The sequence below is a fragment of the Macaca nemestrina genome, chromosome 10, assembly GCF_043159975.1.
Source record: "Macaca nemestrina isolate mMacNem1 chromosome 10, mMacNem.hap1, whole genome shotgun sequence".
NCBI lineage: Eukaryota > Metazoa > Chordata > Mammalia > Primates > Cercopithecidae > Macaca > Macaca nemestrina.
Window position 1 is genome coordinate 115,514,527 of NC_092134.1, and position 18,908 is coordinate 115,533,434.

Sequence of the window (18,908 nt, forward strand, 5' to 3'; positions counted from 1 at the left end):
TTATCTTTAACATTAGAAAGATATCATATTAATAATTATTAAGGTTTTATTTTATGTCATTCATTCCTGAATTTAATTGCTGAATCATCCCTAATTTTAAGTATACTTAGCTTTATATACTCATTTAGTACGAGATTCTATTACTTTTTGATATTTGGTGTCCTTTTTATTTTCATTTGCAAAACTGACCTGTAAATATGAAGTGCTTCATTTGTAAATAGGTAAAGATTTCTATTTTGTTTTGTTTTTAAAGAATGTGGCTTCTTTAAGAAGAAACTCCTGCACTAACACTGATATTTCCATTTGATTTTGTGGTATTTATAGACTCTTGTACTATCAATTTGATTCATATTTCATTAGGCCGTTTATAAGATTTCTATTCTTCTGACATAATATGGAAAAGAAGATTGGCTAGAAAAAATACCATATTGCCAATAGCATTCTGAAATTGGATGTATTTTTAAGCTATCATGTATTGGGCCTGCTGAGGGAAGGTTCATTAGGTAACACTGTCAGTGTTGCCAAGGTTTTAGCTTTGAATTCCATGATCTGTTCAGATTATTCCTAGGATTTAAGCTCTCCATTAATCCTAGAACCTTACTCTTTTAGGTATGTTATTTATGTGGGATACTAGATTGTTGAAGAGAATTTTAGGATTGGTTCAAGTCTGCAAAATATGAAAATGGAGCAGAAAAGGATAATACTCCCTTTCCCCCAAAATACTAAAGTCTTTTCATAATGAGTCAGTGACATTAGTGTCAATCATCATCTTCATCATTGTCACTGTTATTGGTCACTTAAAATGATTTTTAGGCTATACCTCTTGGCAGGGGGATGGAAATAGTTGGATAGAATTTGGTGTTAAAACTACCCAGGAGAATTAATTTGCACAACCTTAACAAAATTTGTATGATCGTTATTTATTTAGACCAAATACAATTCATTTTAATTTTCATCCTATGATATGTTAACTTTGAGTCACTTAGAAGCATCTTAGAGCCATGTTAACTCCAATTCTTTTGTACTTCTATCAAAGATTGTGTGTGGAGGTTAAGATTGTTATCTAAATGAATATTATGAGCACACTGTAGAAGTAAATCCTGGATATTTAATTTCATATTGCAATTTGCCAAAATTCTATGCCAGCACTATTAAAAACACAGTATAACGTAACATCTTTCAAAATGTTTAGGATATTGTGCTTTCTTGGCTAAGATTTTCTGTAACTCTGAGTATCTATTTTGGATTATAAATTGTATCAGAAATATTTTTGATATCTGTAGGTAGAAATGGTTGAGATAATATATTGATAAAACAAATTAGAACACTTCAAAGACAACATAAGCTATTTTCATTTTCTGTTAAGCGAAAATAGAAGATATTCTTTCATAACCCAAAGGGAAACAAGTTGCATATCACCTGCCATATAGTGAGACTAGGAAGCCATTATCAATAAATTTATATTTCTAACACATGAATTTGTAATTTTATAGATTAATTCTAATTATTGCTCATATAGTTTTAGATTTCGATATGCTAATATGTATTAATATTTCATTTTAACAATTGTGCTAAATTCTTTAAATTGTATACCGTTTCTGTAAAATATGTTACTGATACCTGTTCACCTTGTTTTTTGAAATGCCTATTTAGGAAACAGTGAGGAAAAATATGATTATGTTTTAGTGCGATATATAGTAAATCAATTTTGCATTTGAAGTACCTTTTCACCAATATTTAAAATATCTCTTGTAACATAGATCTCATGATTCATTAGTTATATTTTGTGTTGACAGTGAAGTAAAATGTTCTATTTTAGAATGTTAACAAGACAAATGAAATTAGCAGTTTTAAATTTCGTTTGATTAAAAAAGAGGTCCTAGTAATCTCAACTAAAACAAATGCAGAGAAATCGTTAATCCATGAAATTGACTTTGCATGCACATTAACTCAAACTGTGTCTCTAGAACAATGCATCTAAACTTTTGCTGGCCATTATGGAAAGCAGACATGACAGCGAGAACGCAGAAAGAATTCTTTTTAACATGAGACCCAGAGAACTGGTAAGAAAACTTTTAGAAGCTTGGTTAATATTGAGTAACCTAAAAGGAACAAGTTTAGAGAATGCATGTCAGAAAAAAATGTTGATTGATTTTCATTGCTCTACTGAGACAAATGGAGCATCATGACCTACCATTTCCAATACCTCAGAAGGCCCTGTGTTGGCAAAGGCCTGTGTGATCTGGGCCTTATGACTTCAGTAGTTTTATCCACTCCAAGCGCTTTTCTTAGCCAACTTATCACACTATACTAAACTGTATGCAAATGTGTATTGCCAGAAAAAAAGTTGGCTTTAGTTTAATGGTGTATTGGAGCATATGAGGAAGGGATGTAAAAAAAAAATGTTTGTACTCTTCAAAAATTTTATTTATACCTCTTTCTGAAAAATAAAATAAAATTAGTTTTTTTTTGTAGTTGTTCTTCTCAGTGATATGTTGTACAATGCTTGGCCTCAAGGAAACTGTGCAGACTCTAGTAGAGATTCCACAGAGATCATTAGTGTGTCTTCCTATTGTAGAAGTTATCTTTTCCTTTTCACTCATGGCATGCACATTATGAAATAATGCAGGTGTATTTTAAAAGCATTGGGTTCCAAAAGCATTGAGAACATACTCACATAATATAGCTCAGTGCCCTGGTGATTAAGCTCCACTCACATCAGGGCCGTTGTTGGTGCTATGGGCATCTCCTATGAAAGCCTGGCACAACACTCTTTTGCTATCACTTTGTTAGTAAAGAATGGAGTCATGGAGGTCAGGCAAAAAGAGAGATAAAGTGAAGTTTGATTTAATATATATTTAATGAGAGCCCAGTGTCTATCTGCAAGCAGTGAGTTACAAGGACCAACACATTTCCTATCCTATGGTTAAATGTGGCAGTGAATTATATTATTTATTCAACAATGGCACTGTGCAATAGCCCTTTGAAAATACTAGTTCCTCTGTGGACAACACCTTTATCCTGTCATCCCCTTCCTCCTTGTGGCCCACCCTCCACCTCTTGCTTGAGTATATGCCCCTGCTCTGCACTTCCTTAGAAACATACATAGCCCTGGAGTAGGACTGACAGCACCCCACTGTGTTTGCCTCCTTCCTTGCTTGTCCCACTGGACAGTAAATTCCTTGAGGGTACTCTCTCCTATCCACTGTTGGGAACCTCAGTTCCCAGGGCAATTTCTAGCACCATGTCTGCCTGTTACTTAGTGGGCACTTAGTAAATAATGGATGTTTACTGGGGTTCTCGATTCTCCTAATTCTTGGGAACTTTGACACTATAAACATTCAAATTTCAAACAAAAATTTCGAAGGAAAAGGGGAATATTGTAGGAAAATACTTTCATGTTCATTGAAATAAAGATGGTTTCCAAGGCCATTTTCATTTAGAGTCCTTTTATACTTTTGAGGCTCATGAAGCTGCCCAATTGTTAATTAAACCTCATTAACAATGTAAAGCGGATGTTGTTTCTGGCATTTCAGTCTTCTTTTTTTTTTTCGATAGGTGGATGTGATGAAGAATGCCTACAACCAAGGATTGGAATGTGATCATGGGGATGACGAGGGTGGAGATGATGGTGTTTCTCCAAAAGATGTTGGACACAATATCTATATTCTGGCCCATCAGGTGTCACATTTTATATCTTTACATTATTTTGCTCATTCTATCAATCGTGTTTTGTATCCGTGGCTTGTTGCCATATTTTCAAGTTCTGGTCCCTTCATTTATTCAGCACTTACACCTAGGTTTGGGCTAAAGAGAGAATGCCCAAAATGCCTGACTATGCACCCCAAGGTATGCTAGGGGACAGTCAACAAGAAAACAGTTCTTGGTACCCAAAACTATTGGGCCAGAAGGGAGGAGAATTCCCATGTCAGCCTGAGCCATGGATAAACCATGGCAACAAATGAGGGTCCTGAAGGAGAGGGGAAGAGAGGCTACTGTGGAGACAGAGTATGAAGTGAGGGGGTGCATTCAGTCCTAATCAGGACGAATTTGGCAGGTAGTCTCTGGCCTCCTTGAATTGTAGGTTGACGTACTTTCTGTAGAAGCCATAAACTGGCAACCTCTGATTGGAAGTGTGAGTCTAAACTTTAAATTCTTTTGAAGGAACTGTTTCCATTTTATAACTTTAAAAAACAGGTGCCTGATGAGTACTATTCATAAATTTAATACCATTAACATGAAGATCAACATTAAATTGGCATCTCTGCAAATTTGTTTAGAAGGTAAACATTTTAAATGTACATTTGCCAATTTGATTTTGTCTATGATAGCTCCTTTGTTTTTACAAAATGAAGTTCAAACTTTAGAGACTTGCTCTATCTTTCTTTCTCATCATTTTCTCCCATTGGCGATCATTCCCTTCTGTTTCCCTGTACGTTTTATCAGTTGATTGAATAAACATCAATAGATATAAAGTCAGATTCTCAGAAGATTTATTTTGAAGGTTGCTCTTTAGACATTTCTTATGCCCTTTTCTACCCTTTCTATAAATTTCTAATATATGTGAACTTGACTATAATTGTTACAAAACCTTCCAGGAGGGAGTCAGATTCTGAAAGATACTAACAAAAGACACCACTATTGTTTTATAATATATCTGGCTCATTGAGAAGATTTTAAGGTCTCTCATAGTGTATCAAAATGCCTATGTAGAACAGAAAGTGGTAAGGGCAGACGAGTTTTAGCTGGACAGATGAGCATTTTAGCTGCTGAGCAACTGAAAGCTAGGATGATGGACAAGTTGAAGGAAGCAGAAAGTGGAGATTTAGGATGTGGAAAAGGTGTCATTTTAGAGAGAAAGAGAAGTCAAGTGACACAAAGTGAGTCAGTCTAGCAAAGGAATGACTAGAGATTGAATGTGAGTAGAAAGAAAAAAATCCCAGGCTGAGAATTAAAATCACATTTGCTATAGAATGAACACAGAAACATGCTGAGACATATGTGTACAGGGTCAAGGAGTTACTTTAGAGGCTGTAGCACTGTGGAGGGAAGGAGGCAAGGAAGATGAGCAAGGTCAAAAAGGCAAGGTCAAAATGAGCAGTAGTAAGTTTCAGAAGAAAGTAGGGAAGTAGAGCCACCTCTGTTTTCTTGACTGCAAGATAGTCTTGCTGTGTGTGTGGGAGGTTGTCTTCTTGCACGAGTGAGCAGCTGTGAATAAGATCTGACTGTGTAGCTGTTAGGTGGGGAATGAACAACCAGACCAGCTAAGCTTGCCCTGGAGCCAGCAGAGTGACAGACTGACCAGCAGACAATAAATGAACCACCTCACATCCATTAAGAAGTTTAAAAAAGCAATCTCAGATGACCAGTATCTTAGGAGTAACAGTGAACATGTCAAGGTAAAGAAAAGACTTATGTTAGGTCACTTCAGTTTGAAGCAGACCAAGCATAAGAGTAGAGGATGCAGGCCAGGTGCAGTGGCTCACACCTGTAATCCCAGCACTTTGGGAGGCTGAGATAGGTGGATCACTTGAAGTCAAGAGTTCAAGACCAGCCTGGCTAACATGGCGAAACCTCATCTCTACTAAAAATACAAAAATGAGTTGGGTGTGGTGGCGCATGACTGTAATCCAAGCTACTTGAGTGGCTGAGGCACGAGAATTACTTGAACCTGGAAGGTGGAGGTTGCAGTGAGCCGAGATCGCTCCACTGTGCTCCAGTGGGCAACAGAGTAAGACTCTGTCTCAGAACAAACAAACAACAACGCAAAAAACCAGAGTACAGAATACAAATTTTTAAAAGGACATTGTTACATGCTGAGAAGAATGGACAAAGAGGGTAAAGAATGCAAGCACTGCTCAGAGATGGAAAGATGATAGAAAAAATAAAGCAACCTATATATGAAATAAATTCAAAATGAAGATGGCATAAAGGCCAGTTATTTCAATGAATTTGAGTTTATTACAGTGCTTGAAGAGGAGAATAGACATATGCAAAGAGGATGGTGGAATTGTCCAAAAAGTGGAAATTTAGAAGTGGTAAAAAAAAATGTTACAAGGGGTTAAAACAACTTGTTGAAAGGAAGAGAAATCAATGATATGAAAATGATTGGGGTGGATATATTGAGATTTTTTTTTTTAACTTCCCAGAAGAAAAATGTTGGAAAAGCAATGATTTGTAGAGCAATGAAAGTCCAATACAGAAGTACAGAAACAAAGCCAGGCCTCTAGAAGAGAGAGAACAAACATCAAAATGAAACAGAATAAAGAGAAAAGGAGATTCTGAATTGCTGAATACTTTAAGCCTTGTGATTACACTGTAAAAGATTAAATATTAAATAAGAGTCCACATGAGTCCCTGTTAGAACCCAAAAAGGGCACAAGTATGGAAGGAAAGTAGGCCAGTTGTATGTAACTGACAGTGTAGAGTTAAGCAATTGCTTGCTTATTCTTTTATAGTGACACAAGGAGTGATTTTCTTGCCACCATATAAATGTATTATTTATGGGTTAACCCCTTCACCAATTTTCCATGAAAAATTATGAGCTTTTACTCACAGAAGGGAGACCAGTGTGCTCTGCTGATCTTTCTGCAAGTGACTCCTTGGCTTTCTCTAGGCTAGGATGTCATATTTGGTTTCTTAGGAGGCCAATCTCTAAGATTGTTGCCAAGTTCCTCATAAATCTATTGTGCTCCACAAACTCACAAGGACTGGTTGGTTGTAAGCACTGCTTCAGAAGTGGCCATGTAGCTGTGCTGTAGGGATTTGGTAGAGTCCAGTTTCCACTGTTTTCGTTGTGGATATGCAATTACTGGGCTCCTGCAGGCAAATAACTGTGCAAATTGGTTTCTGGCTTTGCACAGTTCAGTACTTCCAAAACCAAGATGCAACTTCCTCTTTGTTTTACTATAATCGTCTTTTGTGCAGACAGTTTATTCTGGTGCTCTCAGACTTTCAATTTTTGTTGTTGTTCTTTTCATGGTAGTAAGGTAGTTCTGCTTTTTCTGCCGTGACATCCCTTTTGGCCTTTCCTGTGGTTGGTGTTACAAGAAACAAATAATGCTTCTTGTAAGTGTCTTGTCTGATCTACATAAAACTATAAATACCTCAAAAAGGGAATTTCTTAACTTCTAATACTATAGTGTTGTGCAGAGAATTTCCTTAAAATCCAACTAATTGTACTTTTTGACTTTCTATCTTCTGCATATTTTCCTTAAGCCTCTGCCCCATCTGTCTGCTTTACTCTTGGTCTTTTACATTCTTTTCTTGCTTTCTGTAGAAACAGTCTCTACACACAGTCCAGAGCACTGTTCAGTACTTTGTGTATGTCCAGTATATATTAAACCATATTGTTTCATTCTCTCCTGAAGCAATTACTGTTCTTCTGTCTGAGACCCTGCATTTAATGCCTACCTGAAGTAAGAAGCATATGGAGAAATGTTATATGCTTTTCAGGTTGGGGAGAAGTATTAGATAGCAAACTGTAGGAAGCAAAAATAACTCCTGGATCATAAGGCAAGAGAGAATGGGTCACTCTGATTGGTTATATTTAATTCTTTTCAAAATGCAGGCTTGAAAATTTTTCATGAGCATTTTCCTATATCACTAAATGGTCTTTGAAAACATAATTTTAATGCTACATAATTGTTCCTCATTTGAATATACCATGATTTGTGTAATCACTCCTTATTGTTAGACATTTAGGTTTGTAATGTATTTGATATTATAAATTATGCCATGATTGACATCCTCATACATTAATCTTTGTCTGCCACACTGATTATTTCTCTAGGATAAATTCCAAGAAGCTTAATTACTGGGTCACAGGGTAGTAACTATTTTATGGTTCCTGATGCATACTGTAAAATTGTTTTCCACAGTTTATTATGGTACTTCTCTTACTGAATCCTAAAATTATTACCATTTTAAAAAATACTGGCCACACTGATAGTATTTGGAACAACAATGTTTGCTGAATGAATTAACATATGATAGATGAAAGGAGAATCGCATTTTGATTTATATCTTTTGGATTACTGGTAAAATGGGCTATCTTTTAATATTTTCTTTGGTTATTTGTATTTCTTCTGTGAATTACTTGAAAGTATATTTATCTCTTATTTTATAAGGTTCATTTTCCTTAATGAAGTTTAATTAGGGATAATAACTTTTTGTCAGTCATATTAGTTAGATGTACTTCTTTCTGATTTACTGGCTTTTATGTTTTCATAATAGTTTTCTTTCAGCACCTCGAGATCATTTAAACACTCACCTAGATTTTCTTTTGGTGTATAATGAATTCAGGTTTTGTATGTAATTATATAATCTTTCCATGTCATAATGCAAAAATAATAAGGAGGAAAGCTCTGATGCTTCATCTATAAAGACATATTCCAAAATTTAGTGTGACAGCAATCCATGAGGGCAGGATTTGCAGGAATTTTAGGAGGGTGCTGTAGAGCGTGGGTCACAGAGAAAGCTTTAGTAGAAGAGATTAGGGCCAAAATCTAGCCACCTTCAGGGCCAGACAGGGTATGTGAATGAGTGATCTAGGGGCTGATGAGGTTGGGACAGTCTGATGTTCCTCTTCCAAAGCAGGGAGCCGTTACTCACTTCTGCTGACTTGCCAACTGGGCTCGCAGGCCCTCGATTTCCACTTGTTCCAGTATTTCAAAAGAAGCCTATATTTTGAAATTTTGTAAAAATCTGGAATCTCCTAACTTTTAAAAGTTGGCAGGTCATTCAGGATTTTTACAAACACCAAACAGGCCAAAGAAAACTCAGCAGCAAGCTGAATGCGGCCCTCAATCCATCAGTTTACCACTGTGGAGTAAAGGATTTACATTTCTCGTTGTTTCTTTCATTGAGTTTCATAGATGCATTGAGTGCTTACTAGATGCCAAGCACTGTGCCAGATACTAGGAGTGCAGTGGTAAAGAAGATCCACAACAGATCAGCTCTCAGGGAATTTGCATTCTGGCTGGGAGCAGTGAAGAGTAGACAATGAACCAGAAGGATGCCAGATGGTCATATAAGCTATGCAGTGAATAAGAATAGATCATGGTGAAAGACAGTTACTAGAGGCTATTAGAGATTGGTTGATCTGGAGGGTTTTCTGAGGAGCAATTTAAATTAGATCTAAGTCAAAAATCAAAAGCCAGCAAGATACCATGGGGGTGGGGGGGTTTGCAGGGCAACATCCCAGTGGCTTGAAAGTGGCAATGAGCTTGGCATATTTAAAGGAGCAAAAGAAGGCCTGGGTAGCTTGACACTTCCCCCAGCCAGCTATTAGTACTTGAATATTATACTAATCACCTGCGGTTCACCTCAGGCTTATTTATTGTAAGATACTTTCAACAACATTTATTGAACACCTCTTATGTCAGGCATTGTGCTAGTTTCTAAGATGGAAAGATGACTAAAACTGCAATCAAGAAGCTCACAATGAAGTGTATATAAAAGGAAGAGCGAGAGAGATAAATCATTATAGTTGAATGTGTATGTCTTAACATGGAGGTTATGTACAAGCTGTACTTCCCCTAGGAGTCAAGAGAGCTTCCTGGAAGAGGTGACATTTGAACTAAATCTTGAAAGAGAGGAATGGAGGAAGACAGTCCAGGCAGGCAGAAGAACTTCTGCAAAAAGGAGCCAGAAATATTTTAGGGAGAGAAACGTCTTTTGGTCATATTAGTAGGGATCTTGTGTGGTATCTACATATGTTTTTATGTGAAGTAAACTACAATAATTTGAATTATGTAAACATCTTTGATAACTGTAATGACTCTGTAGGCACTTAACAAATGTTGCACAAATGCATGAATAATTGAAGGATGAATGAATGAGTGTCTAGGACATGATATACTCTAAAGCTTTGATATTTTATAGTTTAAGTATTATAATTTAAAAAACTGAATAAAGATATTTTTCTGTTACTATCATTCCCATGATAAAAGTTAATGATAATTTCTGCCACTGGAGCACACATTTCTTGGGTACAGATACAATTAGCTTTTTTTTTTTTTTTTCCATGTGAAGTACAGTGCCTAGAATATAGCAGACACTCTAGAAGAGTTTGAAGGAATAACTTCTGGCAAAAATGCTTGCATGCTGATAATATTTCTAGGTAATACCTCCACTATGTAAGATTAGTAGACTCCTACAAAGCTTCTAATAGCATGCTGGCAATCCATAATCTTATTCAACTGCTCTTGACTTTCTTTTTAGTTTTATACATTACTCTTTGCTGATATTGTTAGTAAACTCTGTATCAACAGACCCTATAATATCTTCTTTCTTGCTAGGCACTTTTCTTATTTTTGTTCATGATACCATCTTTCTGTTTTACTAATAGAATATCTCCTCCTATTGTTACAATTCATTTTAGTGTTACCTTCATACCCTTAAGATCCAAACTGAGACCTACCTAACCCATTTCCTAGATAAATTACAGCCAGCAACTATCTATTCTTTGTTTTGATTTCTTACATTTGTTATGTCCACCTAGAACCACATACTTACTTTTACACTAGGTTATGCTGTGTATCATCCTGGAATTGTTCTTTGTTTCACATATATCGGATCTGGCTACAAAATTAATAGTGGATCCACAAAATCTGGACACCCAGGAGGCCTTATTTTTACAAAAGAAACTTTCCACAAAGTATAATGGGGAAAAAATGCCTAGGTATTATAGAATAGATTTAAACTCTCTAATAGGCACTTCCGTATCTTTCACTGAGCAACTAAGAACCTTTGGGTTATGGCCATTTAAATGACCTCTCAAATTGATGGGTACAATAAAATGGGTACAATAAAAAATGCAATCTAGGAAATGGATTGAAATGGGACTCGCTAATTATTGGTTTGGTGTAAAGATCATGAAGTGGAAGCAATTATTTGTTTGCTTAACATTCCATGTTTGTTAGATATATATTTATTTCTGAGTGACATAATTATTAGAGCATCAGTCTGAATTCTAGCAATGTAAAATGCCATTGTTGTGTCTTCCACGCCTCCTTCTGCCTGCTTTGACTATCCATTGAATTCAAAGTCTAATGGGAGAGCTGGAGATACCAGGCAAGGCTTTTATGATTAGTTTTTCCAGGAAAAGGAAAATGCGTAGCACTCCCTAGTATATTTCAGACCCTTGAATTTTTACCTTATCCCTAATCAAAGTCAATAACTCTTTCTTAACTTTGGGGGGGGGGAGGGAGGGAGAGAGAGAGAGAGAGAGAGAGAGAATGGTAGGAATGGCCGTGGCATTTTAAGGACAGGGATTCTTTATGACATGCTAAAGAAATTTTCTGGATTTCCTGATAGTCTTCATTAATCCACTTTTTTCTTTAAAAAGTCTGTTTCTAATAACTAACTACAATTGCTTGAGCTATATTCATTTTAAGGGATATGCATGTAAATTACTCCAAATAAAGTTTAATTTATATTGAAACCATATGAAGTATATCTATCACTCAGACTACTTACAGTGTTTTCCTTAGAGATTTATGCTCTTCACCTTTTGGCAGCTTCTATTTTCTTATGCTAATATGTAGTAATCAGCATTGCTTCATTTACTTTATTTGCAGATGCAGAAGGATGGTTTGTAATTGGATACATAACTTCCATCTCTAATATCTTTGAAGGGTTTTAAGTAACTTACCATTACTTCATCTTTATTATTGCTTGTAGTGCAGAACGTAGAAAACACAGCTGGGTTTCTCAACTCACAGAGGCACTTGTAGCTCAGTAATATGTTGGCTAGAATATTGTACCAAGAATATTATGCAAACAGCTTAGCTATTATTCCACCCCTGCACCCTGTATTTTCTCTGTGAGCTATTTACATCGCTTAACTTCTCTGGCTTCAGCCTTCTCATCTATAAAAATATGATGGCTGTCAGTGAGCTGCATTTGCAAAGTAAACTTTCAGAGACTTATGCGCTCCAGAGAGTAGTTGGACTGTGATGGCTCTTTTACTGGATTCAATTATGTTTTAAATGATGTAACAATAACTAATCAGCTACTAGATAGTTATGTATTTATTTACATGTCATCAGTTATAAACAGAATTTGAGGTTGAATGAGAAGTGCGTGTGTATAATTAGCTTGTTAGAATACAAGATCAAAAGCCATGAGAAAGAAAGAGGATCTAAGTACACCAGAGGTCTTGACTAACATTCTTACAGTTTATCAGTGGTGGCTCTGAGCTTCTTGGTAACCAAGAGTATCATTGATACCTATAGTATTCATTAATGACCAACTTTTTACTGGCATTTAATTCAGAAAGGAGTTTATACAAGGATATAGTACAACACAGTGGACAGAACCATTCTGCAGAACACACCAGATGAAATAATGCACATAGCTGTCTTTTGGTCCTCAGAGACAATGATCAACACTTCTGATTTATTAGCAGGAGTGAATGTAATTAATCTTGAAGTGTGTTTAATCCAACAGCCATTATGAAAATAGATATTACATTCACTCTATAGACAGCCTTTGATAATGTAGGACTTTTCTAATATGTGAACTTAGTTGAAAAACAACTTTTGTAAACATGAAGAGATTATCATATTAAATCACAGACAATAGACTTATCCTACTTGCACAGGTATGTGAAAAGCCTGCTGCTCTCAGGGCTGGAGATAAAGTAGTGAGCAGAGACACCCAAATCCCTTTCCTCTGGGAGCTTACGTGCTAGCAGGGATGTCTCCCTCTTTGAGACCACATGATTCCTTTTGGGGCATGTGCCTTATAGATGCAGTTGTGGGGTGGGTAGGGAATGCATGGGATATGGAAAGGAGGCATTGTCTCTTCCCCATGGAGTATACCTTTATTACGGGAGGGAGACACAAAAACAACCACATTGCATCAAGTCCTAGGAAAAATGTGTATCTGAGGTTCTCTGGGATCTCAGGTTAGGAGTGTGCTTGGGAAAGTGAGTGTGGCAGAGCGAGCGAGAGAGAGAGAGAGAGAGAGAGAGAGAGAGAGAGAGAGCACCAGAGGGAGCACGAGGAACAGAGAGATACCGCTTTCCCTCTGTACTCCCTCATTTGATCATTTGCTCAGCATTCGTGCATGCAAACCTGCTTCTTTAAAAACAACTCTAGCCCACTGGCTCATAACTTGCTGTCTTTTATAGCAAAAGTGCTCAAAAGATTGTATATAATTGCTGTCTCCTATTCCTCGCTTTCTATTCTCTCTCTAACCCATTTCTGCCAGGCTTTCATTTTCTCTGTGCCACCTAAACCACTCTTGGTGAGGCCACTAGTCACTGCTTCTTTGATCAATCTAAAGATTGCCTCCATTCCGCATCTTTTGTCCTGTCACTAACATTTGACACAGTTGGCCACTCTACTTTCTGAAATATTCTTCACTTAGTTTTTGCCCAGCACAGTCTCCTGGTCTTTCTCTCTGCTTCACTGGCTTCTATTTCTTTCTCTGGCTTCTGTTAGAGGTGTTCTAGTCAGATCCATTCCATGGATCTCTGGTCTTCTTAATCGACGCTCACTCCCTGAATGTCACTTAGTCACATGACTTTAAACACCAGCTGTACCATGATAAATTCCAAATGTACATCTTCAGCGTGGGCCTGTCTTCTGAACACCAGACTGGTTCCTCCAACTGCTTGCTCAGGATCTGCATTTGGATGTCTTTTTAGGCATCTCACACTTAACATTATCCATAATAGAACTCTTGGTCCTCCCACCATGTGTACAACTCAGATACCCCAGACACTCAGACTCCATAGCCTCAGCTCCTTAGCATTCCTGTAGCCCAAGCCTGGGTGGATGTCCCTCTTGCGTGTGCCCATGGCACGCCATGCCTGCTGTTATCATAGAACATATATCACCAAATTCACATGGCCTATTGACTTGTCTCCTCCACCAGACTCCAAACTTCATAAAGGCAGGAGTTAGGTTTTACTCATGAATGTCACCCAGTGCATAGTACTGTGTTTGATATAGTAAATACTTCTGATTCACTGAGTGAGAGAGTAAGTAAATGAGTGACTGTGATAGTCAGCAAGTGCTGTAGGTCAAGGGTTCCCAACCCCCAAACCCCAGACGGGTACCAGTCCGTGGCCTGTTAGGAACCGGGCCACACAGCAGGAGGTGAGTGGCAGGCAAGCAAGCATGACCACCTGAGCTCTGCCTCCTGCCTCCTGTTAGGTCAGTGGTGCTATTAGATTCTCATAAGAGCGTGAACCTTGTTGTGAACTGTACTGTGTGAGGGATCTAGGTTACATCCTCCTTATCTAATGCTTGGTGATCTGTCACTGTCTTCTGTTCACCCCCAGATGGGATCCTGTAGTTGCAGGAAAACAAGCTCAGGGCTCCCACTGATTCTATATTATGGTGAGTGTGTAACAATAGTAGAAATAACGTGCACAATAAGTATAATGTGCTTTAATCATCCCAAAACCATTCCCCCCCATGCCCCGGTCCATGGAAAAATTGCTTTCCACAAAACTGATCCCTGGTTCCAAAAAGGCTGGGGACTGCTGCTACAGATGGCTAGAAAGGAAACAGGTGAAATAGGTTAATATTGGCTGGAGTTACTGTATAAGGCTTTGTGGTGGGGCTTGCATTTTAGATGAATCTTATGGATTGATAAGATTTAGATAAACCGAGGAAAGCATTTTCATCATAGAGAAAATATGCACAGAGATGGGGGCAATATTCAGCATGCTGTGTGTGTGTATGTGACAGCCAGCTTCTCTGGGACCTTACATCAAGAAGAGAGAAAGCCGTGTGTTGCAACTGTGGGAGGTAGCTAGGGTGGGACACGTCCTATCGAATTCTGAAGGATTTTAAGTACCAAAAACTAATTACATAGAAATATTTATTGAAATGTGATATAGTATACATTTCTGCTAATTAATAGTTCCTTAGAGTACTTAGTTCTTTTTTTTTTTTTTTTTTTTTTTTGAGATGGAGTTTCACTCTTATTGCCCAGGCTGGAGTGCAATGGTGTGATCTTGGCTCACTGCAACCTCTGCCTCCCCGGTTCAAGCGATTCTTCTGCCTCAGCCTCCCGAGTAGCTGGGATTACAGGCGCACGTCACCACACCCGGCTAATTTTGTATTTTTAGTAGAGATGTGGTTTCTCCGTGTTGGTCAGGCTGGTCTCAAACTCCTGACCTCAGATGATCCACCCACCTCAGCCTCCCTAAGTGCTGGGATTACAAGGCGTGAGCCACTGAGCCCGGCCAGAGTACTTAGTTCTTACTTCTGTTGCATAAAATAAATGAGACGGTAATGATTCTATAAAATGCTGAACAGAATAATGCAGAGACAAATAGCACAGAAGTCTGCTTTAGAAAATATCCACCAACCCCAAAGCAATGCTATAAGTTTTAAAATGATTATTTATTGATTGTACTTTTATTCATTTATAACCTGACATTATTATGCAAGTATTTACAGATAAATCAATTATAAATAAACCCATGAGAAAATGTAATTAGTAAACACATAAGCCAATATAAAAATACTTACGTCAGAGCACTAAGTAATATTCTGTATATATGGGTTTATGTGTGTACTTGCATGTATCTGCATATAATATTTATTGATTAACTTATTTTTCCTGCTCAGACATAAATGAAGAAAGCTTAACCATAGCTCAGGCACCATGGATCACACCTGTAATCCCAGCACTTTGAGAGGCTGAGGCAGGTGGATCATTTGAGGTCAGGAGTTTGAGAACAGCCTGACCAACATGGTGAAACCCCATCTCTACTAAAAATACAAAAATCAACCAGGCATAGTGGCAGGCACCTGTAATCCCAGCTACTTGGGAGGCTAAGGCAGAAGAATTGCTTGAACCCGGGAGGCAGTGGTTACCGTGAGCTGGGATGGTGTCATTGCACTGCAGCCTGGGCGACAGAGCGAGACTCCGTTTCAAAAAAAAAAAAAAAAAAGAAAGCTTAACTATATAGCTGACATTTACACTGAGGAAGTATGAGCTAGGACAGAATGTCAGGACAGAGAGAGCCAACTAATTCTCATTTAGTCAGTAGATCCAGTACTATAATATCAAAGTGGTGTATGGAAACAGTTTTTCCTGCCAGGCACAGGGGCTCATGCCTGTAATTCCAGCACTTTGAGAGGCTGAGGTGGGCAGATCACTTGAGGTCAGGAGTTCCAGACCAGCCTGGCCAACATGATGAAACAATGTCTCTGCTATTTTTACCAATGACGAAAACCACAATCACTTTTGCACCAACCTAAATCTACTCATCTGACAAAGGGCTAATATCCAGAACCTATAAAGAACTCCAACAAATTTACAAGAAAAAAACAAACAACCCCATCAAAAAGTGGGCAAAGGATATGAACAGACATTTCTCAAAAGAGGACATTCATACAGCCAACAGACACATGAAAAAATGCTCATCATCACTGGCCATCAGAGAAATGCAAATCAAAACCACAATGAGATACCACCTCACACCAGTTAGAATGGCGATCATTAAAAAGTCAGGAAACAACAGGTGTTGGAGAGGATGTGGAGAAATAGGAACACTCTTACACTGTTGGTGGGATTGTAAACTAGTTCAACCATTATGGAAAACAGTATGGCGATTCCTCAAGGATCTAGAACTAGATGTACCATATGACCCAGCCATCCCATTACTGGGTATATACCCAAAGGATTATAAATTATGCTGCTATAAAGACACATGCACACGTATGTTTATTGCAGCGCTATTCACAATAGCAAAGACTTGGAATCAACCCAAATGTCCATCAGTGACAGATTGGATTAAGAAAATGTGGCACATATACACCATGGAATACTATGCAGCCATGAAAAAGGATGAGTTTGTGTCCTTTGTAGGGACATGGATGCAGCTGGAAACCATCATTCTTAGCAAACTATCACAAGAACAGAAAACCAAACACCGCATGTTCTCACTCATAGGTGGGAACTGAACAATGAGATCACTTGGACTCAGGAAGGGGAACATCACACACCGGGGCCTATCATGGGGAGGGGGGCGGGGGGAGGGATTGCATTGGGAGTTATACCTGATGTAAATGACGAGTTGATGGGTGCAGCACACCAACATGGCACAAGTATACATATGTAACAAACCTGCACGTTATGCACATGTACCCTACAACTTAAAGTATAATAATAATAAATAAATTAAAAAAAAAAAAGAAAAAAAAATACAAAAATTAGTTTGGCATGGTGGCATGTGCCTGTAGTCCCACCTACTCAGGAAGCTGAGGCACGAGCAGTGAGCTGAGATCGCACCACTGCACTCCAGTCTGGGCTGCAGAGGAAGACTTTGTCTCAAAAAAAAAAAAAAAAAAAAAAAGTCAGCTTTCCTTGTGTAGTAACCCATGGAATCATGTAGGTATATGAGTCTTACTATTATGTGATGAGATTGCTCAGCTTTTCTGTTTTATGGCTGTTGGTGCATTTTGAGTTTCAGAATTATTTACAGAGCACAGCAAAGTGGGAGACCATTGTGACAAACTAATGCTGAAAGACAAATTGTTGAGCTAAAAAAAAAAAGTCAGGCTTCGGAAAGGGAAATAGTTACCCTTAGCCAGACCAAAAAAAAAAAAAAAAAAAGTCCCCTTCTATGTCACAACCAAGTGATTATTTGAAATTATAAGGTAGGGGAAAATTCTGAAAAGTCCCTTGTCAGGATTTATATTATTGACAAGATGTGATCGATTTTAGAAATATGAAATTAGCTGCTCTCAGAAAACTTCTAGAAATGTATCTCTATACATATATATGTAACTTTATATATGTGTGTGTGTGTATATATGTATGTATGTATGTACGTATGTATGTATGTATGTATCTATCTATCTATCTATCTATCTATCTATCTATCTATCTATCTATCTATGCTTTTCTGTTTCTTGTCCGCTGTGTGAGACCTGAAAACAATTTGCAGGTTTCTGTTACTATGCCAGGGATTTGCAAAGTATTACATAGCAAATATTTTAGGCTTTTCAGGTTATACTGTCTCTTTTGAAAATACTCAACTCTTTCATTCTAGAGCAAAACAGCCATAGACAATATGTAAACAAATAAGCCTGGCTGTGTTCAAATATCACTTTATTTTAAAAAACAGGTGGCACACTGAATTTGACCTAGGAGCTGTATGTAGTTGGCCAAACCCTTCTTTAGATTATTTTTATAATCTTCACAGTTGAGAAGTTTCCTGTGTCCCATATCGGAAATATCCTTGTAGAACTGAGTCATTTATTTTTAAATATTTTTCATGCTTATATTTATAGTGTTTAATTCACTTTGTATGTGAATGTAACTAACACACATACCCACAGACAGAGTGACATACATGTAGAGGTTCTGACTGCATAAAAAAGAACACTCCAGAGGTTCTTTCTCTGATTGCTGCAGTTCTGTGATTTAAGCATTCTATGGACAGTGGAAGCCTGATCATAAATGAGAATTGACTAGCAATTGACAGGGCAGGCACATGTTCATTCAGTAGATTCAGAATAGGAATGAATCAAGTATGAACCACGTGTGTGGATGAATCAAGTAGAACAGAGGCAGAAGAAGAAGAAATGAAGGCAGAAGTCATTGAAATGAGATAGATCTAGGCATCCAGTCAGAGGGCAAACTAAAGAACCCTAGCTGGGGGCAAAGGTAGTCTTCTGCTTCCATCTGATATACAACTTGGGGAACACTGTGTATTAGAGTTGAGCTCTAAAGCAGTGGTTCTCAAGTTGTAGTGCATTAAATTCTGGGACTCTGACCCCAGACACTCTGATTGAGAAGATCTGGAGTAGGGCCTGCAATTGCTTTTTACCATATATCCTGGATATTTTTATTCAAGTTGTCTGCAGACCACAGTTTCAAAAAAAGCTGCTCCAGACTTTTCACCTTCTCAGCTTCCTTCCCTATTTGTC

At 37.8% G+C, this 18,908-nt stretch overlaps 1 protein-coding gene across 3 annotated transcripts in view; it reads left to right on the forward strand.

The window, feature by feature from the left end:
• LOC105492154 (inositol 1,4,5-trisphosphate receptor type 2) overlaps positions 1-18,908 on the forward strand; it is a 493,933-nt gene that overhangs the window by 353,594 nt on the left and 121,431 nt on the right. For all 3 annotated transcript variants that reach the window (XM_071072009.1, XM_011759132.3, XM_071072008.1), the window contains 2 exons: positions 1,968-2,063; positions 3,559-3,681. In XM_071072009.1, coding sequence (XP_070928110.1) covers positions 1,968-2,063; positions 3,559-3,681 — 219 coding nt within the window. The remainder of the gene's footprint in view (positions 1-1,967; positions 2,064-3,558; positions 3,682-18,908) is intronic.